General features: G+C 56.5%; 5 protein-coding genes and 5 non-coding genes across 13 annotated transcripts in view; 1 reads left to right on the top strand and 9 right to left on the bottom strand.

The window, feature by feature from the left end:
• RPS11 (ribosomal protein S11) overlaps positions 1-360 on the bottom strand; it is a 6,638-nt gene extending 6,278 nt beyond the window's left edge. Inside the window, exon 1 of the mRNA XM_069103343.1 lies at positions 92-360. Within this exon, the coding sequence (XP_068959444.1) occupies positions 92-106 (15 nt within the window). The 5' untranslated portion in view covers positions 107-360. The remainder of the gene's footprint in view (positions 1-91) is intronic.
• Positions 361-5,795: 5,435 nt separating this feature from the next.
• RPL13A (ribosomal protein L13a) lies at positions 5,796-8,157 on the bottom strand. The gene is made up of 8 exons (XM_069103345.1): positions 7,858-8,157; positions 7,548-7,620; positions 7,261-7,326; positions 6,967-7,068; positions 6,672-6,757; positions 6,366-6,425; positions 6,116-6,238; positions 5,796-5,911 (listed from the first exon to the last, which is right to left on the bottom strand). The coding sequence occupies exons 1-8, from the start codon at positions 7,870-7,872 to the stop codon at positions 5,825-5,827; spliced, it is 612 nt and encodes a 203-aa protein (XP_068959446.1). The 5' UTR covers positions 7,873-8,157; the 3' UTR covers positions 5,796-5,824.
• LOC138173411 (small nucleolar RNA SNORD35) lies at positions 5,988-6,075 on the bottom strand. Its single transcript, XR_011171382.1, has one exon. It is a non-coding gene; the product is annotated as a small nucleolar RNA SNORD35 (small nucleolar RNA).
• On the bottom strand, positions 6,569-6,642 carry LOC138173410 (small nucleolar RNA SNORD34). Its single transcript, XR_011171381.1, has one exon. It is a non-coding gene; the product is annotated as a small nucleolar RNA SNORD34 (small nucleolar RNA).
• Positions 6,834-6,921, bottom strand: LOC138173409 (small nucleolar RNA Z195/SNORD33/SNORD32 family). The gene has a single exon (XR_011171380.1). It is a non-coding gene; the product is annotated as a small nucleolar RNA Z195/SNORD33/SNORD32 family (small nucleolar RNA).
• On the bottom strand, positions 7,141-7,230 carry LOC138173407 (small nucleolar RNA SNORD35). The gene has a single exon (XR_011171378.1). It is a non-coding gene; the product is annotated as a small nucleolar RNA SNORD35 (small nucleolar RNA).
• LOC138173408 (small nucleolar RNA Z195/SNORD33/SNORD32 family) lies at positions 7,400-7,482 on the bottom strand. The gene has a single exon (XR_011171379.1). It is a non-coding gene; the product is annotated as a small nucleolar RNA Z195/SNORD33/SNORD32 family (small nucleolar RNA).
• Positions 8,158-8,620: 463 nt separating the features above from the next.
• On the bottom strand, positions 8,621-11,550 carry FLT3LG (fms related receptor tyrosine kinase 3 ligand). Its single transcript, XM_069103344.1, is given in 8 exon segments — positions 8,621-8,924; positions 8,927-9,214; positions 9,355-9,493; positions 9,694-9,837; positions 9,930-9,983; positions 10,329-10,454; positions 10,995-11,061; positions 11,453-11,550. Coding segments are annotated over 7 exon segments (831 nt in total). The 5' UTR covers positions 11,028-11,061; positions 11,453-11,550; the 3' UTR covers positions 8,621-8,877.
• A 2,018-nt stretch (positions 11,551-13,568) lies between these two features.
• On the bottom strand, positions 13,569-20,924 carry ALDH16A1 (aldehyde dehydrogenase 16 family member A1). Its single transcript, XM_069103346.1, has 17 exons — positions 20,724-20,924; positions 19,597-19,699; positions 19,294-19,420; positions 18,836-19,014; positions 18,663-18,740; positions 17,027-17,208; positions 16,769-16,921; positions 16,424-16,609; positions 16,220-16,315; positions 15,914-16,050; positions 15,359-15,464; positions 15,128-15,261; positions 14,851-15,018; positions 14,564-14,768; positions 14,286-14,471; positions 14,057-14,179; positions 13,569-13,860 (listed from the first exon to the last, which is right to left on the bottom strand). Exons 1-17 carry the CDS (start codon positions 20,826-20,828, stop codon positions 13,696-13,698), a joined length of 2,433 nt encoding a protein of 810 aa, XP_068959447.1. The 5' UTR covers positions 20,829-20,924; the 3' UTR covers positions 13,569-13,695.
• Positions 20,925-20,942: 18 nt separating this feature from the next.
• PIH1D1 (PIH1 domain containing 1) lies at positions 20,943-24,106 on the top strand. 4 transcript variants are annotated; one of them, XM_069103351.1, is made up of 10 exons: positions 20,943-21,033; positions 21,632-21,805; positions 21,887-21,953; positions 22,053-22,232; positions 22,549-22,610; positions 22,815-22,896; positions 22,991-23,096; positions 23,458-23,533; positions 23,716-23,859; positions 23,966-24,106. In XM_069103351.1, exons 2-10 carry the CDS (start codon positions 21,692-21,694, stop codon positions 24,005-24,007), a joined length of 873 nt encoding a protein of 290 aa, XP_068959452.1. In that variant the 5' UTR covers positions 20,943-21,033; positions 21,632-21,691; the 3' UTR covers positions 24,008-24,106. The 4 variants fall into 4 exon arrangements, with proteins under 4 accessions (XP_068959452.1, XP_068959449.1, XP_068959448.1 ...); XM_069103348.1 differs by having other exon boundaries at positions 20,966-21,053; XM_069103347.1 differs by having other exon boundaries at positions 20,998-21,417.
• The last annotated feature ends 1,076 nt before the right edge of the window (positions 24,107-25,182 follow it).

The raw sequence follows: 25,182 nt of genomic DNA on the forward strand, positions 1-25,182 counted from the left end.
GAGGACCCGCAGCCGCGTGGGGGCGGGGAGGCTCGGTTCTCCCGGGGTCTCCTCTCCCCCGCCACGGGCCCGCGCCCGCGCATGCGCGCACCTGGATGTCCGCCATGTCGCCGCTTGGCTTGCCTCTGGCTCCTCTTCTCTTGGACGAACGGACGGAAAGAGGCCGGAAAGCCGCCGCCGGGGTCTCCTTAAACACGAGGCAAGGGCCGCGCTGGAAGTTACGCGAAGGAAGTGATGCAACACGCTGGAGCGGGCAGGCGGGGACCAAGACCGGAACGGGGGGGGGGGGGGGGGGCAGGACTTCCGGGAAGCGGAGAAGGAACACGTGGTGTCCGGCCAGAGGGCGAAGAAGGAAAAGCACCAAGTGGGGTGTGGGCGGTGCTGTGGGGCGGGACTTCCGGCGGGCTGCCGGGGAAACTTCCTGCAGCCTCTCTTTTCGTTCAGTGCGCTTCTGTTAGAGGCTTGGGGTCCCCAGACCTATGGGAGGATTTAGCCATGCCGCCCCCGACCCCCTTTGCAGAAGTTGGAGGCTATACAGTCAGACTCTTTTGATATGATAGTTTCGCAGAAAGTTTTTTTTTTCTCTTATTATCATTTATTATTAAGAATTAGTCTCTGGGAGAGGGGGGGGAAATACAGTAACAGTGATAATATAATGGCTAGCACTAACATAGAGCCTGCCATGTGCCAGACTGGTATTATCCCCATTTACAGATAAGGAGACTGAGGCAAACAGGGGTTAAGATTTGAACTCAGGGCGGCTAGGTGGCGCAGAGTTCAAATCCGGCCTCAGACATTTAACACAAAAACTAGCCATGTGACCTTGGGCAAGTCACTTAACCCCAATTGCCCTCCAAAAAGCAAAAGAAAAAAAAAGGATTTGAACTCAGGTCCTCCTGACTCCAGGCCCGGGACTCTTGGCTGCCTAGGTGCCTTTATATAAGCCATACATACACAAAGGTTATCAATAAAATTTATTTTCAAAAACAGTAAATTTAATGTGATGTGAGGAGTTTGCCATTAGGGGAGGGGAAGATAGGAGGCCTCCTGCAAAAGCTAGGGCTTGATCTGAGAAAATAGAGATCATGAGATGCAGAGGAAAGCACCCCCGGCATAGAGGAAGAGCCGGAATCCAGAGTGTGCTTTTGGCTGCATCAGACCCTTGTAGGAGGGAGAAGGACGCGTCCTACACTTCCAAAGGCAGGTTGGGCAAGGTTTTTTATTTGGTCCTGGAGGGAATTAAGGGGCAATGGAAGTTTTTGAGCAGAGGAATGATGTGGACAGGCTTGTGCTTTGGAAAAATTACTTCTGAGGATTGAAGTGGAGACCCAAGAGACAGAAAGCAGGGAGGGTGGTTGTGAACTCACGACCTAAGGTGGCTGCAGTGTGAGCGGAGAGAAGGCCATGCAGTGAGTGTGAGTAAAGAGTCTGGGAGACCTCTAGGTTTCAAACCTGGGTGCTTGGGAGAATGGTGCTAGCTGCTATGGTATAGAAGGAATTTCAGAAAAGGGGAGAGGTTGAGAGGAAAGATAATAAGTTTAGTTTCTGACATGTTGAGTTTAAGACGTCTGCAGGACACACAGGTTGAGATGTTTGGTTGATAGGCAGTTAGAGATGGGAGACATGTTCTCCCTCCTCATCTTTGCCTCCCAGCTTTCTTGACTTCCTTTAAGATTTTAAGATAAAATCCTGCTTTCTCCAGAAAACCTTCAACAGTCCCTCCTAAGGCCAGTGTCTTCCCTATATTGATGATTTATCCTGTATAGGCAGTTGGAAATGGGTCAGGAGAATGGTTAGGGCTGGATACAGCTGGTACCTGGGAGTTAACTGCACAGAGACCTTGAACTCAGGGGAGCTGGTGGTACAGTGGGTGAACCCATTCTACCCTCTTTATATGCTTTTCTGTATATGTGGCAGCTGTAGTGCTGCACCTGGAGTCAGGAAGACCTGAGTTCAAATTTGGCCTCATACACTTACTAAGTAAGGGACCCTGAGTTAGCCTCTTGTCTGTTTCCTTGTAAGATAGGGCTAGGAGGAACACCTTCCTCCCAAGGTTGTTTGAGGATCAGATGAGATATTCTTAAAGCTTATAGGCAGATAATAGGTGATCAATAAAACCTTGTTTCCTTCCAATTGAGATTGTGGAAAGATGTGTATTTGTTGTTCAGATGTGTTTGACCCCATGACCCTATTTGGGGTTTTCTTGGCAAAGCTATAGAGTGATTTGCCACTTCCTTCTCTGGGTCATTTTACAGATGAGGAAACTGAGGCAAACAAGGTGAAGTGACTTGCCCAGGGTCATAGGGATCTGAGGCCAGATTTGAATTTAAGAATAGTCTTCCTGACTCCGGGTCCTGTACTCTATCTCCTGCAGCAGCTCCTAGTGGCCCCTAGATGGCACTGTGGTACACTTGCAGTGAGGAGGAGCTGGTTCAAATACAGCCTCAGTTCCTAGCAATGTGACGCTGGGTAACCCCTTATTCTCAGTCTCCTCCTCTGTAAAATGGGGATATCACCTGCCTCCCAGGGGTTGTTATGAGAATCAAATGAGATCACTTGTAAAGCTACATAAACACTTTCACTAGAGCCTAGAGACTTAAAAGGGGCTGAGGGGAGAGACAGAGGGAAATGTGTCATCACCCCCTTGTGCCATCCCCTGGCCTCAGTCTAGGAGTGGTCATCCTGAAACACCTCACTCTCTCTTGCCCCCATGTCCAAACTGTGGCCAAGGCTGTAGACCACCTCTACAGCATCTTCCCAGTGCAGGCCCCCTGCCCTTCACACCTTGTGGGTCAGCCTGCCTCCATTCAGCCACCACAGCTCAAGGCTGACTGTCCCCAATCAGTCAAGACCAGTAGGACTCCCCCTTGCCTCGTCCTAACCCGAAGAAAGAAAACCCTGCTTTGGCGGATGATTTATCCCATGCATAGTTGGCGGGTTTGCATGTGGGAGTTCCTGAGGGCAAGGACTCCTCTCTTGCCTTCCTTTGTGTGCCCAGCGCTTAGCTTGGTGTCTGGCACATGGCAGGAGCTTCTTGTTTAGTCGATGAGTTGTGACTTACCCAGCTCGTCTGTGGCCAGACCTCAACTTGGGTCATCCTGCCTATACTCTATCCACCTAGCTTAAATACTTACTGACAAGAATAGACCTGAGAAGAGCCACCACAAAGGACATCAGTTCTGTTGATCTAAATAAGCTGTGATTTTGGAGAAATGATTGATGAAGTCCGATACAGGTTACAAAGGGCTGAGAAATGAGGGAGCGAAGGTCAGGAGAATGGACAGCTTTTTCTGGTTATTTGGCATGAAAGGGAGGAGACACAGGTGTGTGGTAGGCAGAGGGAAAGGACCCAGGAGCCAGGGAGAGAATGAAGATCTCTTCATTCAAGGTGGGGGTGGCAGCTGGTGGCTCTCCTCGGTCACTGAGCTGGATACCTGGCTCCGCCCCCTCTCCTGCCCTCATACCACTGGCTTTCAGGGGATTTCCTTCACCTTAGATCCCTAGATCGCCTGTTCATACAGAACCACAAAGGGAGATCGCCCTAACCTGACTTTCATGCTTACTTTCTTCAACTTCCTCAATAGGAATTCCTGACTCTAACTTGTCATCATTCTTTGGCTCTCTCTCTCAGCCTGCCCAAACTTTTTTGGCCCTGAGGTAACGCATTAGAGTGCTGGGCCAGTAGTCAGGAAGACATGAGTGTAAATGTGTCTTGAAACACTTCCTAGCTGTATGACCTAGCTAAGTCACTTAACCGTTGGTCTGTCTCATCTGTAAATCAAGCTGAAGCAAATGGCAAACTACTCCAGGATCTCTGCCAAGAAGACCCCACTTGGGAGGTTCGGATGCAACTGAAAACTGAACAAGACCCCCAGCCCTGCGCTCTGGGGAAGTTTGCAGATTATCAACCTTCCTCCCCTCCAACCTACATTGTCACCAAACCTTCAAATCCCTTGTCCCCTGCTCCTCTCACTGATCAGGCCCCTGCCTGGGACTAAATGCAGGAAACGAGGACGATCATGGGAGCTCCCCCTCTTCCCAGCTGTTCTCATCCTTCCTCACCTTGGATAAGGTAGCCCCTTTTCCCTTCCAAGGGCTGGGGCCACCCTGCTCCCTATCCACATCATTTCACTTGGTCACGTGATCCTCCCTCACTTCCAGTTTTTACTCATATGACTCAGAGGTCCTCTAGTCCCATTCTCTTCTTCCCGACCAGATTAGGGGTTTTTCTTGGCTGATACTGAAATGATCAGCCACTTCCTTCTCCAGGCCTACAGGGAGGAGTTAAAAGTTGCTTGGGGTCACACAGATCATGCTGGAGACTAGATCTGTGCTTAAATGAATGACTTCAGGCCTGGCACCCTAGCCTTTTTACAACCTGCTGTCCAAAAACTGCCTATGGAGTATTTAAAACTCAACACATTCAGAAGATAATTACTCCCCAAACTTCCACACCAAAAATGCCCTACCCTCTCCCTTTCACTCACAATGCTGAGCCCCTCCTATCCTCCAAAACCAACAGTGAGGCAGAGACAACCTTGCACCCCTTACTTTAGTGGTTCCCTCAGGGACGGAGCCATCTTCCCTTTCCAATTGTTTGTGTCCTTCTTGCCAAACCACTTCATAGTTGATTTTTAGCAGCTAGTCTTCCATTTTGAATGCAAACTGGGTAGTTTCACTTTTTGGTACCCTACATCCAGGAGCAATCTAAAGATGGCTTGGTGTGACCTATAGCAGGTCTGACCTTTGATTAAGGGACCGTGCATTTTTTTCAGAAACTGGACTACATTAACAAGATCTCAAGGAGTTTGAAAGATATAAGGGGGTCAAAGGCAATTTCCTGGCCATTGATCATTTCCAATGAATTGAAGGGTCTGAGAAAAAGGAATGGTAATGTGAAATTTGAGATAAAATGTTGTAAACACTCTGAGAATATATAGGGAAGGGGAAAGGCTGTAAAAGCCTTGGGGAAAATTGCTAACATCTTGTTGTCTGAGTGGGGTTTCTGGAGTGATAGGTTAAGGATGGGATTAGCCTGGATAGGTAAATTGGCCCAAGGCTAATCAAGGAGACGGCACACCTAACTAGCTTCTTCTTGAGAGATTAACACAAAGGTACCCTCTCCAAAACAATCTAGTCAAGTTTCCAGGAGCTGAAGCAGGACCCAGTGGACAAAGGGAAAATTCCAGAAAAGCCTTGTTTGTTGTATAAGCTTGTGGTTAGGGACAAGGATCCCTGAGTTTATGTCTGAAAAACTGGCAGGACAGACACAATAGTACCGAGACAGAAATGAATTTATGGTGGTTTAACTAGAGCTTAACAAGACCCCATAGTTAGGAAGCAAAAAAATCTTAATAAGGGCAACATTGGTCCCTAAATGGCTTTTAACCAAAATATGCTTTCAAAAAAAAAAAACCAACATTTTATTTATTAAGCACCCAAGGCTATGGGTACAAAGCAGTACAGAGACTAAGCTCTGCTCCTGAAGAGAATTTCAGTCTCACAGGACCTCCCCCTCCCTCCCCTCCAAGGTCCCTCATCCCAATGTTGGGTGGAGCAGATCTAGGCTAGCCCCTCTCTATATTCCCATGTCCACTTTACCCCAGAAGGGGAACCACTCCTTCCTTCCTAGAGGCAGGCATCCCACCTCAGAACAGACATCCTGCCTTAAGGTCATGCCTATAACACTGAATGTCCTTCCAAGCCCTGCTTGCTGTGTGGGGGGAGGGGCCCCAGAGGGCTCCCCTCCCCTGATGGAGGCGCTGGCAAGAGGAGACAGAAGGAGGAGCCAGGAATCCAGTTGCCTGTAGATACTTTATTGGACTCACACCAGCAGCCCGTGCTTCTTCAGCACCTTGGTGTACTTGTGGATTTTGCCTTCTACATTCTTCTCAGCTTGCTTTCGTAGTTTCTGTGAGAGAAAACACAAACTGTGATTAGGGGTCCAAGACACAGGCAACTGGGGCCTTCCTGTACCCTCCTCCCCCCTTCTGGCATCAGCTGAGCCATGTGGCTTTGTCGGCAAGTACCCTGGGGGCATCCGAAGACCATCGTGAGAAAAAAACATCATCTGCCAGGGGGTTTCCCCACCCCCCATAAATAACCTAAACCTTACCGTAAGCTTCTTTTTCTTTCTATAATGAATCTTGGCTTTCTCCTTCCTCTTCTCTTCCAAGGTAGCAGTCACTGCCTGATACTTCCAGCCAACCTCATGGGCCAGACGCCCCAAATAAGCAAACTATGGAAGGAGTAATAGATTAACAAGTCACATCTAGGGCACTCCCTCCCCCCAGGGAAGAGAAAGTCACTTCTTGGGCTTGCACACTTGAAACTATCTCCTCCCTCAGCTGCATATTTGCACTCACCTTTCTAGTTGGCTTCAGTCTGACAACTTTGAGAGCAGCTGGGACGACCATGCGTTTCCGCTGCAAAGGGGAAGCAACCAATCAACGGGTGATGGCAGAACACTAGGGATGCTGGGAGAGATGAGCAGGCCAGTGCTCTATTGAGAGTACAAAAGAGCAATGTGGGAGGAGACCATTTCCCACCCTAGAGCCTATCTGGAAGAAGGCGTCTCAGGTAACAAAGCTTTTCTCAAGGACTTATCAAACAATGTAGGTAAAGAAGACATCACTGACGCCAAGGCCAAGACCCCTTCTAGATGAACTCACCTTGTCATATGGGGGAGGAATGCCATCAAACACCTTAAGTCGTTCCAAGGCAGCCTGACCTCGCTTGGTCTTGTGGGGAAGCATCCCTAGGAAAATACTTGAGGATGAGAAGCTAAGGCTAGACATTTCTAAGCCTCAGAACAGAATTCCCTTCCCTCCCCAGAGATCTCAGATGGAGGTGCATGGATCTTTTCATCTCATGGTCGGTAAAACTCGAACAAGTGATAAACATCGTCATCATCATGGTCTCAGCGTCCCAGGCCCCTTAACCACCACAGGCAGGCAAGGCCCTCACCTCTGACTGTCCTCCAGAAAATGCGGCTGGGGGCTCGGAAGTGATACGGGCCTCTAGAAGGGTTCGTATTCATCCGCTTTCGAAGGAAGGCCAGGTATTTCACTGGGGGAAAGAGGACATTGAGACCAAGGTTCTCAAGCCGGCGTTCTCCCGACCCTCAGGCCCCCCTATACAGCGCTGGCATCAGCCGAGCCCTAAGGCAGAATCAGCAGCAGCCCTTAGGCAGGGCCTCTGCAGACCATCGTGAGAAAGGACATCACAGCCAGCTGCCCAACCACAGCCTCCCCGACTCACGCTTGTTCCTGTAGAAGTTCCCCGAGATGTTGATGCCTTCGCAGCGAACCACGACCACCTTCCGGCCTGCGCGGGGACAAGGAGCTGGGTCAGGGCCAGAGAGGAGGGGAAGAGTCTCTCGGGCGGGGAGGGCCGGGGCCAGGCCTCAGAGCGGTGCATGGTTTGGTCTCATGGTCGTGAGACTCGAACGAAAGATGGTGAATGTTCCTCATCACCGGCCTCGCCGCGCCCAAGGCCCGCACCCCCCACCCCGGGGCCCCGCGGGCCGTGGAGGCGCCCGCACTTACCCAGGAGGACTTGCTTGGCCACGATGGCCGCCAAGCGGCCTAGGAGATGGCCTCGCCCGTCGATCACCAGGACCTGGGGGAGCAGGAGGAGACACGGTGGTCAAGGCAGGGCCGGGACTCTGGGGCCACGTGACCCTCCGCGCCGCGGCTAGGCCGGGTCCTGCATCGAGTCGCAAGGGCGGGGACACCGCGGCTCAACCTCAGCTGCCCCTCATCGCTGGACGGCCCGAATGCTGCCCTGTGGGGCCGCACTGCCGCTCCCCAAACTCCCAAAGAGGCCTGGACCAGTCACCAAGGCCGAAGCGCTCACCTGCCCGTCTGCCATGGCCGACGCCTGCCAGGAAAAGAAGGAGTTCTTCCACTTCGGGGTCTCCTTATCCACCTCGCAAGGGCGCCGGAAGTGACGCGAGGCCGCCGCGGCTCCCCATAGGTGAAATAATACATCGCTCCTCCCCCCAGAGACGGCGAGTGGCTGCGGCGCAGGCGCAGCGATCCATGGGAGGGAGGGCTCCCCAGAACTGGGTCGCGCGCAGCCGGCAGGAGTTTGGCGCAGGCGCAGAGGGAGATGCTGCTGCCCAGTGCTTCCCGGCCTCCATATCTGGTCAGGGCCCCGCCCCCTTCAGCGCCATCTTTGTGAGGGGCGATCCGCCTCAAACGCACGTGTAAGGAGGCCTTCCATGTGAGCGGCTGCAGGCCCAGGGCTGTAGCCGCCTGTGTGCTTCCCGCCTCCCCCAGCCCTTCTGCGCGGTGTTCAGAGCCGCCGCCAGGCTGGCCCAGGCATAACAGGCTGCGGTTGCTTAGTTACCAGCCGTGGGCCGGGGCGTGGCGCCAGCGTCCTTCCCTCCCCCTACCCCCTCCCTAGATTCTTCCGGGCTTGTCGTGGGCACCTGGCCGTGCAGCCTCTGGACACAGCCAGGGGGCCTGGGCGCGGCGTGGGGAGGGACCCCTTCCCCTGCTCAGAGATCCCGAAGCCCCGCTCCCCCTCACCCCCAGCCCAGCCCCTCCAAGGAGGGCTCTTCTACGTGGGCATCTCCTGCCTCGCCCTGTCTGTCCACAGATTCCACCCAACAAAAGCCATTAGAAAACGTTTTATATACATGGAGCTTTGTACAGGGGGTGGGCTGGCCCAAAGGCAGCCCCCGGAGGAGAGAGAAGGGGCAGCTGGCGCCCCTTCACCCCCCAGAAGAGAACAGTAACTCGGGCTCGTGGAAGGAGAAGGCAGTGAGGCCAGTCTTAAGCTGGGGTGCTTATGGAAGGCTTCCTCAGGAGGTGGCCCCTGCTCCTGGGTTTGGCCTTCAAGGCCCTCCAGACATCTTCTTTCAGAGCACCATCAACTGTATATCCTGGGGGACAGAGTCTGGGGAGCCCTAGCCACAGCCCCCAGCCATGGTCAGTTGCTGTCTGCACATCGTGGGGGGCACCCACGACCCCACCCACACTGAACTGAGCCAAGCTCACCTGGGGTGTTGGGGACTTGGGGGATCCTGGTGGCCTCAGCTGCCTCTTCTGTTGTCTCCACCTCCAGGCAGCCACCAGGATCAGTAGCAGCAGGACTGGCAGCACCACCAGAGACAGCAGATAGAAGTTGGAGGGCTGAGGTGGTCTCAGGGTGCTTCCCAGTGCCCCAAGACTGCCAGGTGAGGGGAGTGTAGAGACAGTGGAGGGCTCTGTGGAAAGGGAGAGAAGGGTATTGGGGAGGAGGCAGAGTGCTTCCTATTGGCTGTGCAGCCCTGAGTACTGCCCCCCCCCCCCCTTGGAGCCCTAGTCTTCCCTCCAAAGGGAGGAGGTTCCCACCTGGGCCCCTCACCTGGCTGGCAGCGATACTGTTGGCAGGGCTGGAAGCTTTGGCGAGTGATGAGGGTCTTCAGGGCCCCCAGGTGTCGGGAGACATCCAGGAGGAGGTGAGAGATGTTGGCTTTACGAAAACGGAGGCAACTGGGAAAGGACTGGGGAGCCGAGCAAGGGAGGTGGAGGGTGTCACACACTGGACCAGCCCCCCCTCTCAGAACCAGCCCTGGCAACAGCTTGGGATGGCAGTGAAGGCCTCAGCCGAGCTGCCCAGGCCTGAGGCCACCACATCCCTTCGTGTCCCTGTGGTGGCGTGGCACCTGGCATTGATCTTGGGGACAGAGAGTGAGGGACTGACCTGGTTGATGCATTGACTGACAAAGTTGACCTCAGTGTACACAGCCTCCAGGGGTTCCTGCAGTTTGCTGCCAGCTACCAGCTTCAGGTGCTTCAGGGTTCCCTTGGCCAAGGCGAGGTGCCACAGGGCCCAACACTGCTCATCCTGGGGAGAAATGCCCAGATCCCAGTCCTTGAGGGAGTGAGGGGTGGCGACAGCTGGGTCCACCCCCAATCCCATTCTTCCCCCAGACTCACCACCTGAAGATTATCTGGGACATCCACTGGGTAATCATGGAGCATGTAGTCAGACTGTAGGGAGAGATGCTTGTTAAGGGCCCTCCCCCCAGCCTCTGGGATTAGGTGAGACAGGAAAAAAGAGGCCGGAAATTCCTCTGTATTCCCAATCTGAGAGAAATAGAGATTTAGAGACAGGAGATTAAGAGACAGAGGTTCAGGGATACAGAATCTTGGAGAGACCAGAAATAGATATTAAGAAAAGGAGATATTAATAAAAGAAAATCAGAGATTTGTAGATTGTGGGACATGTGGAGAAATAAATCCAGAGGGCCAGAGACATAGAGAACACAAGAGTAAGATGTAGAGAGTCAGGGAGAGCAGTGGGAGGCAGCAGGAGCCAGGGCCCCTGACTCTCACCAGGGAGCTGATGGCCTGGGGGAACGTGGAGCTGATAGGGCTGTCTGGGAAGCTGCAGGTGTCATCAGTGCTGGCAGTGGAGGCGTCTGGGGGCAGCAGGAGGAACAGAAGCAGCAGCCTGGAGGCCTGGGGTGTTGGGGAGACAGAGCTGGGGCCCCTTAGCTCGACAGCACTGCTTCTGTGCTGCTTGTCTCTGACGGGAGCCTGGCCTGCCTTCCTTGAGCCCCACCCCTGGGTCTCTTGGCTTCTGTCTTTACCTCCCTTTCCCCCGGAATTTTCCCAGCGCTCTCGGTGTTTCTGTCTCCCATGTCTCCCTTTTTCTCTCGTCCCTGTCTCTCCTGTTTTTTTTCTGAGCCCTGTGTGGTTCTGCCTCTTCCTTCCCTGACCCTGTTTCCCTTTCTCCTGCCTCCTTGTCTCTGCCTCCCTTTCTCCTCGTCTGACTTTCCCCATCACTGTCTGTTTGTCCTGTTTTCATGTCCTAACATCTCCATCCCCCTTTCTTACATCCCTGTCTCTCTTGTCTGGCTTTGTTCCTCCTGGTTGCCCATTCCTGTCTCTGTATCTGTCTTCCTTCCTCCTCGGTATTGGTGATGCTACACCCTTCCCTATCTCAATCTTTTCCCCCCATTTATACCTCCCATATCCTTATCTGTTGGGAATACGCACAGTGAGGGGCCAGGCTGGGGCTGGGCCGGTCATCTTGAGTTGGGGCCCCTCATGCCGCTGCCGGGCCCTGGGGGGGACAGAGCCGGCTCAGCCAAGGACCCAGGCGTCCGGGTGCCCTCCCCCAGCCCCTTCATGTGGCTAAGTTTCCTCCCCCACCCTGTTTCCTGCCCCCGCCTCATTACTGTGAATCATGCCCAACCTTCCAGGAAGGCATCCCATGCATCAGTTCCCTTGGCAACCCAGGCAACCCCTTTCTCAAACACCTTGGAGACCCAAGCATCCCCTGCCCCTTCCTCAGGTAGCCAATCCCCCCAACCCTAGTGGAGATCTAGGCAAGTCCTCCCTATCTTAGCCCCATTAAGAACCCAGGCACTCCCCCTCTCTCAGATCCCTTGGGGACCCAGGCGTTCCCTCCCCTGTCCCCTTTGGGGCCCAGGCATGCTGTCCCAGCCCCGCACCAGGGTCCCTGTCCAGGCCGGGAAGGCCCAGGGCAGGTCTGGGCTCAGACACCAGAGATCGAAAGTGAAAGGTATTTTGGGGAAAAGTTTGGGAATCCATGGGGGAGGAGCCCTCTGGTGGCTTTGAGTTGAGCTGCAGGAGGCAGGGGACGCCTGGGTCCTTCCTCAGACCCGAATTAGCTGGGAGTTTGGAGGTCTGGGTTCTACCCCCTCTGAGAAAGGAGGTTGGTTTTTAGTCCAGAGGGACAGTGCCCAAATGGCAGAAAGCCCAATGCCCATGGTCAGAGAGACAGCTGGTGGAAGAGAGGAGAAGCAGAGATAATCAGCACGGAGGGACAGTCAGAGATCCATTAAAGATGTTGGGAGAGGGAGTACATGACTCGGAGGAAGGAGATGGGAACAATATAGGCAGATGAGAAGAGCTATGGACTGGCCATGGACTACTGCCCCTCTCAAGACTTGAGTGCCTCCCTGTCGTTTCACAGATGAAACACCTGCTGCTGTTGACCGCTTCAAATCCTTCACGCTGCACTGGTACATTGTTGGTGAAGCTGTCAAACCATTTTGTGAAAGCAGTTTGGAATCATGCAAATTCAGTGACTAAAATGTTGATATCCTTTGACCTAGAAAATACATTACTAGGCTTAAATTCCAGGGAGGTCATTGATATGCACCCAAATATTTATAACTGCACTTTTTGTATTGGTAAAGAATTAGGAACAAAGTAGGTGCCCATAGGTTGGGGAATGGCTAAACACATTGTGGTATGTAATGTAAAAGGAGATCACACAGCACTGTAATAAGGCCAGAACTGGGGATGAATACAAAGACGCCTAGAAGGATCTCCGTGACTAATGCAGAGTGAAGTCAATATGGACACAGTAATGCCACTGATACAGATGGAAAGAAAGAACCCCAAAAGAAAAAAAAGCGAATGCAATGAAATGAAGAAACAGAGGATGGCCAGTTCCCTGGCTGTTACATTGCACATAGCAGACTTTTCCAGTGTATTGACCAGTTAGGATTTTTCTTTCGTTTTCAATATTATTTGTCATGTGAGATGGCTCTTCGGGAAGGGGAGGAATAATGGAGGAAATTATGGTAATTTTTAAAAAATCATCAAAAACACTGAAAAAAACCCAGCCCCATTCACATCTGGGTCCAGCTTGCCCTTCCAGCCCTATTACACCTTACTCCCCTTCGTGGACTGTGTCTAAGCCCAAAAGGCCTTGTTCTCACTGTCCCATCTCCCACCACCATGCCTTTGCATGGGTTTTCACCCTAGTCCACCCCCCTGCCCATGCTGGGAATGTCCTCCCTTCTTGCCACCTCTGCCTGCTAGAAATTACAGCTGCCTTTGGAGCTCAGCTCAAATGCCACCTTCTTCCAGTTCTTTCAATAGCCATTGGTGCTTCCCCTCTCCAAGTACTTTGTAGAGAAACATAGCAACCATCATCCCCTTCCTTCCCCCCCTAGAATGGCAGCTGCTTGACAACAGGGATGGCTTCATTCTTGCCCATGTGTGCAGGCCTAGCAGGATAAATGAGATGTAGTAAGACTGATGGAACTGGAGGGGACTAAAGTCAGAGGAACAGAGGGGACTTTCAAATGGATACCTGGCGGGCTGTGGAACTGAGGCACTAGGAGCCCAAAGGGAAAGCGATTTCCACGCTGAGCTGCCTGGCCCAATCCCAAGAACAAGGGGCTGCCCTGGCCACACCCTATCTGAACTGGCCTGAGAAGGGCCCAGAGAAGCTGGTGGTATCCAGAGCAGAGCAAGGGGCCTCCAGCTGAGCTCTTCCAAAGAGGAAGGAATTGGAAATGCTCAGCCTCCAGGACAGAAGGCTGGCTTGCTGGAGCTCGGGAGTGGGTTTGGTTTGCTCAGCACCAGAGGGCACACTGGGGAGCCTGGAGAGTCTGGAAGCCAGCAACAGAGCGACTCCTCCCAGCTGGAAGGATTCCACGGTGGCCAGGCTGCCCCCACCTGGAAGTCTCTGAACACAGGCTGGAGGGCCCCAGTCTGAAATACTAGCCAGGGATGGAAGCCTTGGAGGCCTATGAGCCCTGGGCTCCCCTGACCCCTTCCTGGCCCACTCCTTTCTCCACAGAAGCATACTGGGTGTACATCAAATCATTTATTGAGGTGGGGACCACGAGAAGGGGACAGGTCTGGCTCCATGGGGCTTTTTGGCTCAGTCCTTCCAGATATTCAGCAACCATGGTTTGCAGAACTAAGTGGGGGCTCAGATATCTCCCAAAGACAGCCACAGAGCCTTGGTACGGGCTGCGCGAAGGCACAGCTCGGGGCCGGCCCCCTCTGTCTCTCGGTCCCAGGATCGGCTCTGACCCCTGTTCACCCATATCGCCTTGAGGTTCCCAGCCGAGGCCCATTCCACAAACCGGGAGCCCTGGAAAGAGATGCTGAAGTCACAAAGGGGCAGGGGCAGGGCTGGGACTGGGGCCTAGCCTCAGAATTTCTGAGCTGGAGAGGGTCTTGGAGGCCACTGGGTCTGACTATCACTGGCTGGCCATCACCTAAACAAAAGACCACTGGGAAAGGGGCTTGGGGACATGCTAGGGGCACAGGCGGGGAGGGGGGAGTACCTGGGCAGAGCCGAAATACCACAGGGCAGGCACGTCCTGATGAAGGGCCAGACAACGGGTGAGGTGGTCCCGGTCCCCTGTCACCACATTGACCAGCCCAGGTGGGAGCAGGCGGGCCATGTCCTGAGGGAAGAAATGAGCGCTGGAGACAAGCTACAGCTGTAACCAAGGCGCTCAGGTGACAGTGAGGTGGGGGGAAGGAAAGGCTGGGGAAGTTGGGGCCCGGTACCTGGCAGAGCTGCAGGGCTGGCAGTGGACAGGCCCCGCTGGGCACCACAATGACAGCATTGCCATAGGCCAAGGCTGGGGCAAGGAGAGACACGAAGGCGAGCAGGGGCTGCTCTTCTGGGCAGACGATGCCCAGCACTCCCAGGGCCTCTCGAAGGCGCAGAAAAGGCCCCTGGGGCCCAGTATTCTGTAGGGAGGAGAGTTACAGGGTAAGGGGACTGTCAGAGGGGACAGGATGGGGGCCTGAGGGATGGGGGCAGGAATGGAGAAGAGGCTCACATGCAGGCTGGCTCCTTGGGCATAGACCTGTGCTCCCCAGGCCCGCAGCCGGGCAATGCTCAGCTCCACTTCAGTCTGAGCACCCACAAGGTCAGTGCCCGTCACCTCGGTCAGCTGTTCCGCTAGGGCCTGGCTCCTCTGGGACAGTGCGTCAGCCAGCGCCCACAGGGCTGATGCCCGGCTCCCTGGCACCCGACTGGCCCAGCTGGCAGACAGGGAAAGGAGAGAGGTGGGGTGAGGGTGGCCCTGGGGGCTGGAGGCCCTCTGCCTCCCGTCGCTCCACTCACGGGGCTGCTGCCTGGTGCGCTGCTTCCACGGCTACTCGGATGTCCTTGGCACTGCCCTCCGCCACGTGTGCATAGAAGTTCCCACTGGAGCCCAGGATGGGCCTTGAGCTGCGGCTGGCAGGATTCTGGAAGCGGCCGGCCAAAAAGACCCCGTATGGGACGGTCGTGCTGAAGGGAGGGGCTGTGGTGAGGACCCCGAGCCTTCTGTTCTCAGGCCCTGCTTTGGAATCCCCCTCAGAGGCCTAAGCAGGAGGGTTTGGGGGAATGGGGAGCTGACCTGGGGGAGGAGGCTGCAGGGCCAGATGGCAGGATAGGTGGGGCTGACAGGCCAAACTTGTCATAATCCACGCTCTCCGAGGGCCCTCCAGGCCGGGCAGGAAGGTCCACAGGGCGGAGGTACTCATAGAGGCCCTGTGGCAGCCAGGAGTGAGCACCAGTTAGGGGACCAGACAGCCCCCCAGAGAGAGAGGAGGCTGACTGAGGGCCAGAGGATATGAGGGTCACTCACATCAGGGCCCCCGTGCCAGGATGACCCGTTCTCCTTGCAGCCACCCACAGGGGCGCCTGCATCCTTTAGTCCATGGGCGTTGATCCAAACAGTGCCCACTCGGAGCCTGGCAAGAGAGGCCGGAACAGAAACCGAGACCATTAGGGACAGAGACGTGGAAGGTGGGGTGTGTGTGTGTGAGATGATCTGGGGGGCCCTGGATGGTGTGTAGGGTCTAACTAAACAGCTGGGGGCAGTCGGAGGCTGAGGCTGTGAGCCTGAGGGCCTGGGGATCCTATTGAGTGGGAGCGAGGTCATCAGGAGGTTAAGAGACCCCCTACCCTGGGACATGAGAAGGGGGACCTTGAAGGACAATGAGGACAGTGACATGTATGTTCTATGTACCCTTCCTAAATGCCAGGCCCTGCCTGTGCCAAGAGCTTCACAATTACTCCTTGCATGTGGCCCTCACAGCCCCTGTGAGAAGTAGGCACTATTATGACCCCCATTTTACAGAGGGGGAGACTGAGGCAGGCAGAGGTAAAGTGGCTTGCCCAGGGTCTGGGGCCTCCTTACTTATAGGCCAGGTCCAGGGCCAGTGTGAGCCGCTCACTCCACACGCTGACACTGCCCCCTCGAGGGGTACCATTGACCAGAGTCAGTGCTTCCTTTGCTGTGCGGAATGGGGAGAGCAGAACCAGAGGCCATGGAACCTGCAGCCACCATGGGAAGAGAGATTGGGAGACTGAGGAACCCCAGGCTCCCATGGCACCTGGGCACCCCTGGCCCTGACCCATGCCCTGCTGCTCCCACAGGCCTCTGGTCACTGTGCCAGCTGTGGAGGCCGAGCCTGGGATGTCCCCCACCCGGGGGCTCGCTCACCTCGGCCTGGGCACACGGGCTTGCGGGGGCCAGACCCAGGATCAGTGTTGGAGGAAAGAAGGGGCTGTTTGGAGGGCTATTCCCAGCTTGGAATATCTGCAAGAAGGAGAAAGGAGGCAGGAGCTATTGATCTAATCCAGGGGTATCCCCCCGGCATCTCCCAGCCCATCATGCCCATGTCCCAGTCCACTCCAGGCTCCTTACCTGTGCCCCCTGGTTCTGGGCTTCTTGAATGTAGTTCTGGGCTTTCTCCCAGGCAGAGCCCCCGGGCGTGCCCATGTCCACGGCCCAGTCCAAGCTCTGGCCCTGACGCACCCCACACATGCGGGCCTTGAGTTTCTCCAGGATCCGTTCCCACTCACACACCTGCACCAGCAGCCGCAGCCCACCCTGAGGCCCCAAAACCCAGGTCAGCCGGGCTGTCTGGGAAGAGCTCTTCCCATAGCCTGTCCACCCTGCTCTGCCTCCTTCCCATCTTCTATCATGCTTACCAGCTGCAAGGGGAAAGCCAGCAGGACACACACAGCTGTCCCCGCAGGGTCTACTCACCGGGCTTCGGTCAGACCAGACCGCATCCACTACCCCTTCCACTGCTGAGTCCAGGTCGGCTGTATCTGTGATCACCAGCAGAGACTCTGTGCCCAAGCTCAGGGAGAGGTCGGCGCTGCTGCCAGCTAGCGCCTTACGCAAGGCCTTGCCTTCCTGGAGGAAGGGACCCCAACCGCTCAGCACCTTGCCTAGGCCTTGGCAGGTCACCCCCAGCCAGGACAGCAGGGCTCTCCCAACCCTTGCGTCCCCACCCTGTACCTCTATGGTTCCACAGAAGGTGATCTTGGCAATGCCAGGCAGGGTGGGGAGCAAGATCTCTGGGGAGGTGACTCCCATGACCACATTGAGGACACCTGGAGGCAGCCCAGCCTCCTCACTCAGCTGGGCCACAAGCAGTGAAGTCAGAGAGGTTGGGCCTCCAAGGACTACCACAGTACACCCTGGTGTGGAGGGCAGAAATCAGCGAGTGAGCTGAACAAAAAGCCGTTACAAACCAGGACAGTCTTCCATAAGCTCTCAGGTACAGAGGAGACAACACAGAATGCATTCCAGGCAGCTTGGGGAAAGGGGAGGGACTGCATGAAGGGAAGGAAGGAAGAAGTCCATTTCTGGGCTAACAAGGCAAAAAGAGGAGGGAGGGTGGTGGTAGGGATGGGGACAGAGAAGGCTGGCCGGCCCGGACAGATGCTGAGGGAAGCTGGGCAGGCAGGCAGAGGCCACATTGGCAATGGTCCCAAATGCCGAGTGGTGCCCCCCAGGGAGGAGGGGGTGATGGCTGACCGAGCACTTTTAGGGAAATTGCTCTGGCTGGACAGAGGACACGTTGGAGAGGAGGGGGATGAGGCAGCCAGCGCCCTGGCAGCTGTGGCCAGCGTCCAGGCCTGAGGTGCTCAGGCCCTGAACCAGGGTACCGCGGGTGTCAGAGGAGAGAAGGGGGCATCTTTGAGAGATGGGACATAGGAGAAATCATAGGCCTTGAACGAGGAATCCAGGATTCCAAGGTTGGGAGCCCAAGAGATGGGGAGCTAGATGGCCAGGTGGATAGAGTGCTGGGCCTGGAGTTCCAATCCAGCCTCAGATACTAGCTGTGTGATCCTGGGCAAGTCACTTGTTTGCCTCAGTTTCCCTCCCTCTAAAATGGAGCTGATCATAGCACCTACCTCCCAGGGTTATAAGGATAGATAAGGTAGGTTTGGTAAAGTGCTTAGCACAGGGATATTAATGTTATTAGCTATTATTGATGGAGGATGGTGGTGCCCTCAGCTGTGAGGTGAGGAGACTTTGAAAGGATCCAGAATTCGTTCTGTTTTCAATATACTGTTTGAAGTCCCTATGGGACATCCAGCGGGGGAGACGGAGGAGGGCTGGATGCCCAGATCTGGGCTGCATAGTCATTGAGGAGGTCACCAAGGGAGAGGAGGGTCCAGAACAGTGTGGTCTGGAGGAGGAAGACTGGAGGGGACCTGGAGAAGACAGAGCAGGCAGGAGGAGGGGGGGGTCACCACAGCGTCAAAGGGAGAAGGCTGGCCACCCAGGGGTCACTGGTTAATGCTGATGACAGTGCAATGATGAGCACAGAAGCCAGATGGTGAGGGCTTAGAAAAGAGCGAGAGGAAGAGTGAAGGAGGCGAGGGCAGACAATCTTTTTGAGGAGCTTGGCTGGGAAGGAGAGGAAAGATAGAGGAGAGGAGTTTGTGGAGAACAGAAGGTCCCAAAAAGAAAAAGGGGAGTGGGGCCCTGTCCTGGCTCGCCCTTCCTAGGAGCCTCAGCCCTGGGACCGATGAAGGCCTGAGCAATCCTTTCCCAACCCAGAGGCTTCTGCTGGGAGCCTGGCTTCCCATCACCCAAGAGACCCGGGTGGGCCCCACAGGTTCATCCTCTAGCCCTGACTTACCCACGGCCAGGGCCGGGCAGACTCTCCACATCATCTCAATGAAGGAGAACGTTGGAGGGAGAATGATGGCTACCACTCCTGGGAAAGGAAGAGCAGGGTTGGCATCATGCATGCTAATATGGGGCAGGCCCAGGGGAAAGCGCTGAAACACCAGAGGTCCTGGGGGCTCTCACCCATGGGCTGCCATCCTGAGAGGGCCTGCTCCTGAGTCTGGGCCCAGCAGGCATGGTACTGCAGCAGCTGATGGGCCAGAGGAATGTCCCCATCCCGGACCTCACGCACCACGCGGCCAGATGCCAGCGCCTCAAGAATCCACAGAAGTTTCTGATGCTTATGGATCGTCTCTGCCAGCCTGGGGGATGAGGGGGGTGGGTGAGGTCAGCCTCTGGCTCATGTCCCTACCCCACCCCTCCAGGGATCCCAGAGCCTCCTGGGAGAGATTACATTCCAAAGGAGTAGACACAAAGGCAGGGAGTGTTTCCTTTTGTCCTTAGTAGGCTCAGAGAAGAGTTTCTCCTCCAGGTTCTGAAGGCTGGTTATTCCAAAGAGGGCAGGAATCTATATTTGCTCCATTTCCCCTTCCACTCCCTGAAGGGACAGGTAGGGGAGTCAAGTTTGGGGGTCCCCTTACCTAATCAGGTACTGAGCACGCGTGGCCCCAGGGAGCTGGCTCCACCCTTCAAAAGCCCGCTCAGCCACATCCACAGCCAAAGCCACATCTTCATTCTTGGCCTGGAAGCAGTTGGCCAGGAACTCACCTAGCCACAGAGCTCTTAGAATCTACTGTTCATAATTGCCCCACCCCTCGTCCCCCAAACAAGAGTATCCAACACCCCTGATGATGAGGGGGGGACAGTGACCTGTCACTTGGTGACAAGCTGGGAGCCGGGACTCCTGGAGAGAGGGGATCACTGGGGCCCAGGGTCCCTGGTACCTGAGGATGGGTCCCTACAGCTGACAGTGTCTTGGCCCTCAGGTTTCAGCCACTTTCCGTTCACAAAGTGGCCCAGGTTTGAGCCTTGAGTGTCCAGCCAGGCCTGAGTGAAATGGGGCAGTGTCAGGATCCAGGCTTCTCACATACCTGTCCTCCAAGGGTCTCAGGTGGCCAGTACCTCTGGCCTCCAAGAGACCCAGCCATTTAGCACCTGGAGGGAAATTAGAGCCCAGAACCTTCAGTCCTGGGGGTGGGGATAGAGAAGATTCTAAAGATTTCAGACAGAGGATCAAAGTCATAGCCTCTGGGCTGTGAGACCAGGATAGGCAGTTTGAGCCTCTAGATTTCTAAACCAGGAGGCTGCAGGTGGTGGCCACTCCCAATAGGCCAGGGCAGTGCCTGGAGGGCATAGTTTGAGAAGGCCCCACAAGTCCTGGCACCTAGGTATAATTAACTTAAGCTTGGATGGGATGCCCAGGGCATGAGTCTGAGGAACAGCAGGAGTATCTAGGGCCCAGGGGACAGGGACTGGCATCTACCGGGGTGGGGGAACAAAGGTCTGGCACAGGAGACTGGGGTGTCCAGGGTAGAGAAGAGAAACTGTGGGGAACAGGTGAAGGGCCCACAGGGCAGCCCCAGACTCCTGGGGAGGTGCACAGGGCAGGGTCTAGTCTGGATGCCAGGAGGTACCCAGAGTCCAAAGGACAGAGTGCAGGGACAGGCCAGCAGGGGTAAGCAGGGCTCAGGGGATGGGGTGCTCTGGCATGAGTGAGGCTTGCGCTCAGTGGCATGCCGGTGTAAACAGGGCCCAGGCCCAGGGAAGGCCTCCTTCAACATTTCCACTCACTGAGCCCTTTAGCACCTTCAGCCGCAGGTGGTAATCCTGTCTAGGGCACACAGGTAGAGGGACACAAACGGGCCCGGTGTGACTGAAATGTAATTGGTTATACTCTGAGGGGCAGGGAGAGGAGCGGGGCTGGGCAGGGGCGCGCGCGGTGCCCTGGGTGCGGGGAGGACAAGCGGGGCTGGGCAGGGGCGCGCGCGGTGCCCTGGGTGCGGGGAGGACAAGCGGCGAGGGTGCACGCGTTGCTGGGCTCACGTTGCGGAGCGTCCGCGGGCGGACTCACCAGCGCCAGCGAGGGGCTCTCGGGTGCAGGCCCATAGTCCAGGGAGAGGAAGACGTCCCGGGCGCTGGACGCCCCACGCGACGTCGCTGTGGCCGCCACCGCCATGCCGCCCGCCACCCAGGCTGCGGCCCCGACTCTCTACAAGTAATCACCGCTTCCCGGCACCGCACGCCCCGCCTCCCTTTCCCGCTGCAGCCTCCCATTGGTTCGCGAGTCCTCCCGGAAGTGTGGCACCGGGCGCCGGATGAGGAGGGGCCGTGCACCGGAAGTGTGGCATGAGGCCCTTCCACCGGCTTCCTAGGCAACGGCGGTACCTGCCAGCTACCGAAAGTGGGGCTGGGGGCGTCTGGGAGGGTTTTGGGTGCCAGAGTTGGGGTTCGAGCGGTTTGTTCGTGACTCCTGCCTCCTCACCTCTAGTACTTCAGCTGCCCTGTCTGTACCTGGAGGGAGTTGCGATCTCTAAGCGTTCTTTAGACTCGGGATCCCCAGGGATTCCGGCGAGAGGGGAGTCTCCCCTAATTCCCACAGCCCCCCCCAGGGGTCCCGTCCTGCCTGAATAGGGCCGAGGATCTCTAAGCGAGCTTTAGGTCTCGGGCCAGGAAAGGGGGGGGGAGGAGAGGGCGCTGAATCCCCCAAGCCCCTGCCCACGGGGCAGACCCTTCACCACCAGCGAGGATCTCTAAGCGTCCTTTAGGTGTGGACCCTGCAGCCGCCCCCTCGCAGCCTTTCCCCGGCCCCCAGGAGCACGCTTGACTGGGCATCTCTGAGCCTCCTTTAGGCCTGTCTGGGGAGGGGAGCAGGTGGTCGTCCTTTGGGTCCCCTGGGGTCATGCCTTGCCAGGGGGGCGGCTTGGATGGGGGGGAGGTGTCCATTCCCCTGGAGCACTGAGCCCTGGCGTGTGTCCGCAGGCTGTCCAACCCGAGGATCTCCAAGCGCGCTCGGATACGGGAAGCCCCCTGCCAGAGACCATGGCTTCGGCCCCAGGCCGGGACAGCTCCTTGCTGGCTGCGGAGCTGAGGGAAGAAGCCAGAGCCGAGGCTGAGGCGGAGAACCGGGGCCTGTGTGAGCAGATGCTGCTGCAGGTGGGCAGGGGTCCGAGGGGCTCTGGGGGTCTGGGGAGGCGGAGGTCCTGCCTGGTGACTCTGGGGTCCGTGTCGCCGCAGGCCATGCAGAAGATCCTGGATGCCCAGTCACCCATGCCCGACTCCAGGCAGATCCAGCCCAAGCCCGGTAAGGGGGCACAAGAGGGGGAAGCACGGAGGCGGAGGGGGCGGCTGAGGCGCCCCTGCCCGTGCCTCCATCTCTCTAACCCCTGCATTGCCCTTCCAGGTTTCTGCGTCAAGACCCGCTCCCCAGAGGGCAAGGTTTTCATCAACGTGTGCCAGTCGGACGCCATCCCAGCCCCTGCCGATCTCAGCGAGCAGGAGCTGCTGTGTGTGCTCGAGGGGGATCAGGCCGCGTTCCGCATCCCCATGAGCCTGGGAGAGCCGCATGCCGAGCTGGACCGAGGTGAGCTGGGCAGTGCCCCCCGGCGCCTGGGCAGCGCCTCCTGACTGCTGGTGTCTGGGCAGTGCCCCCGAGCAGTGCCCCCCGGCGCCCAAGCAGGGCCCCCCTCGCTGCCACCCCCAGCCGCGGGTCTCTGGCTCTGCGCTGGGTGGTTCCCTCTTTCTCCATCTTCATCCTCCTTATGTCTGCTGTGTCCCTGGACTCCCCACCTCCCAGTCCCTGTCCCTGTCCTTTGCCACCCTTTCTCTGGGCCCGGGCTGGCAGAAGGGAGGTGGGCGAGGGCCCAGTCCTCAGCATCCCTTGTGCTCATTTTCCCTAGGAGGGAACGGCTGCACGGCCTACGATGTTGCAATCAACAGTGACTTCTATAAAAAGCTTCGGGTATCTGCCAGAGGCTGGAGAGGGGGGAGGAGTCTGGGAGGGGGAGGAGGATGAGGGGCTGGGAGGAACCTGGGTGGGGAATGGTGGGCCAGAGGAGCTGCAGGAGCCTGGGGCCTAGGGAGCAGGGATGAGCCAGGGCAGGGGCCTGGAGGTGGGATTTCAGGGGGTTCAGGCTGTGAGGGACAATTCCCCATCTTTCCCCAGAGTAATGACTTTTTCTTGGAGTTTTTTGTGACGGTGGCCATGGAAGGTTTAGAGGACAAATATGGGACCCAGCTGAGCCGAGGTAAGGCCTTCTGAAGGGGCCTGGGGTCTGGTGCTTGGCAGGGCTCCAGGAGGCTGGGCACAGTCTGCTGATACCCATTTCTCACTTCCCTCAGAGTGGCGCCTGTTGAAATACCGGCCCTTCCTGGGCTCCATCTCCCAGCAGAACATCCGCACCCAGAGCCAGCCACGGCCTCCGACTATCCAGGAGCTTGGAGATGGGTGAGAGGGTCTGGGGACAGCGTGCCCTGCACTGCCTCTGGGTGCAGGGGAGCCTTACGCCCGAGTCCTCTGCACACCCCAGGCCCCCGGCCCTGACCTCTGCACACAGTCCCTGCCAGCCCCTCTTGTCTATGGCTAATCTAGGAATGCATTCTGCTTCACAGTCCATACTTGCAAGGGAATGTTGTCATGCTTCCTTATGAGGCAGGTCGGAAGAGGTGGGAGGGAGAGAAGGTGGATCTTTCTTTGGAAAAGAAAAAGACCATAAGTTCTTTGTAGACAGGGACAGTTTCTTTTTTGCCCTCATAGCCTTTAATAAATGTTTGTTGATTAATTGTTCATGTCTCTCCCCATGCCCCAGCACTGAGGATCCCCCTCTGAGGCTTTGGCTAGAGGCCCCAGACCTCCTTTTGGCTGAGGTGGTCTTGCCCAAAGTGGTAAGTTCCAAGAGTAGTTGGCCCCCCCCCCAGGTACAAGAAAGTGCCTAGTTGGGGTGGGGAGAGGTGGAGCCTGGGCTTTTCCTTTCAGGCCCAGAGGCCTTGGGGTCTGGTATGCAGGAAAGTGAGCCAGGGTTTAGGTGCTGGGCTTGTGTCTCATCCTACCTCTCTGTATGTTCTAGGCCTCTGCCCGGGAGCTCTCACTTCAGCTTGGGGGGGACCGTCTGGTCCTGGGGGCACCTGGAACCCCCTACCACATGGATGTCTTTGTCCCCCATGATATTGATCAGGAGCAGTGCCGAGCCGCCTTCAACCAAAAGAGCAAGGTGGGCCCAGGAGATGCCTGGGCTGCAGATGGGGTGTGTGGGTGGGCCAGATCCCAGCAACCAGCAGGGGTGCATGGGTCTTCAGTGCCTGCTGTCTCTTCTCCAGACCCTGATGATCTCCATGCCCCTGCAGACGGCCTGCTCCTGAGCAACAGGACCTGGACTCCTTGGGTGGATGGCAGGTGTGGTCGGACCATCTCACCTTCCCCTTACTCACTATAAAATAAAAGGTTTTTATCTAGAAGAACTTTGTCTGACTTGGGGCTGAGGCCTGGTTATGATGGCCCATGGGGGTGACTGGGAGGAAACTCCAGGGCCCCCAGCAGCATGGGGGCAGAGTTCAGGGACAAGACACTGGGTGAGGCCAGAGAAGATGGTCCTGCCCTCAGTCAGCTTTATTCTACAGATGAGAGACCACCAGGACAGCAGTTCAGTGAATGGCAGGTATTTGAGGAGAGATCGTTGATCAGGAGGGGAAGGGGATACTTGAGCTGAGGCTGGAGGATCCTAAGAGGACGAAGTGTGTATGGCACAGAGGATCGAACAGCCGGGAAGGGACCTGGACCAGCTTGGCTGGAACGTCCCAGGGAGAAGTGGCTGGGGAAGGAGGCGGGAGCTCCATGCCAGCCTGGGAGCTTGCTTCATCCCAGAGGTGACAGGAAGCTCTGATGGCATGTCCCAATCACTCCTCCCTCTGCTTGGGCAGCTGAGAGCAGAGCTTGGAGTTGGGGGCCAGTGAGGAAACAGTCCAGTACTCCAGAAGTGAGAAGATAATGGTCTGAGGCAGACATCAGAGGTGGAGCCAAGGTGATGGGGTAGGGAGGCAGAGGGAGGGGTCAAGGGTCAACCCAGGCTGCAGAGCTGGGGGACAGGAAGAACAGAAGGCAGAAGGGGTAGATTTGGAGAGAGTGGTGAATGTGGAACTGGAGCTCAAAGGAGACTGAGGCTGGCCATGGAGGTGCATGAGATGGGAATTAAGGAGGTCACCACAAAAAAAGAGAGTCTAGAGAGAAGAGGGCTCGGGATAGCTTTGGGGATCCCTGTGGAGTGTGATACTGATGAGGGACCTAGGGAGTGTGATACTGATGGGGCACCAGGGAGTGTGATATGGGTGGGGGCACCAGGGAGTGTGATATGGGTAGGGGCACCAGGGAGTGTGACACTGATGGGGGCACCAGGGAGTGTGACACTGATGGGGGCACCGGGGAGTGTGACACTGATGGGGGCACCGGGGAGTGTGATATGGGTGGGGGCACCAGGGAGTGTGATATGGGTAGGGGCACCAGGGAGTGTGACACTGATGGGGGCACCGGGGAGTGTGAC

The sequence above is a fragment of the Petaurus breviceps genome, unplaced genomic scaffold (genome assembly GCF_028583685.1).
Source record: "Petaurus breviceps papuanus isolate PSGF00001 unplaced genomic scaffold, PetGlider_PUasm1.0 577, whole genome shotgun sequence".
Lineage (NCBI taxonomy): Eukaryota > Metazoa > Chordata > Mammalia > Diprotodontia > Petauridae > Petaurus > Petaurus breviceps.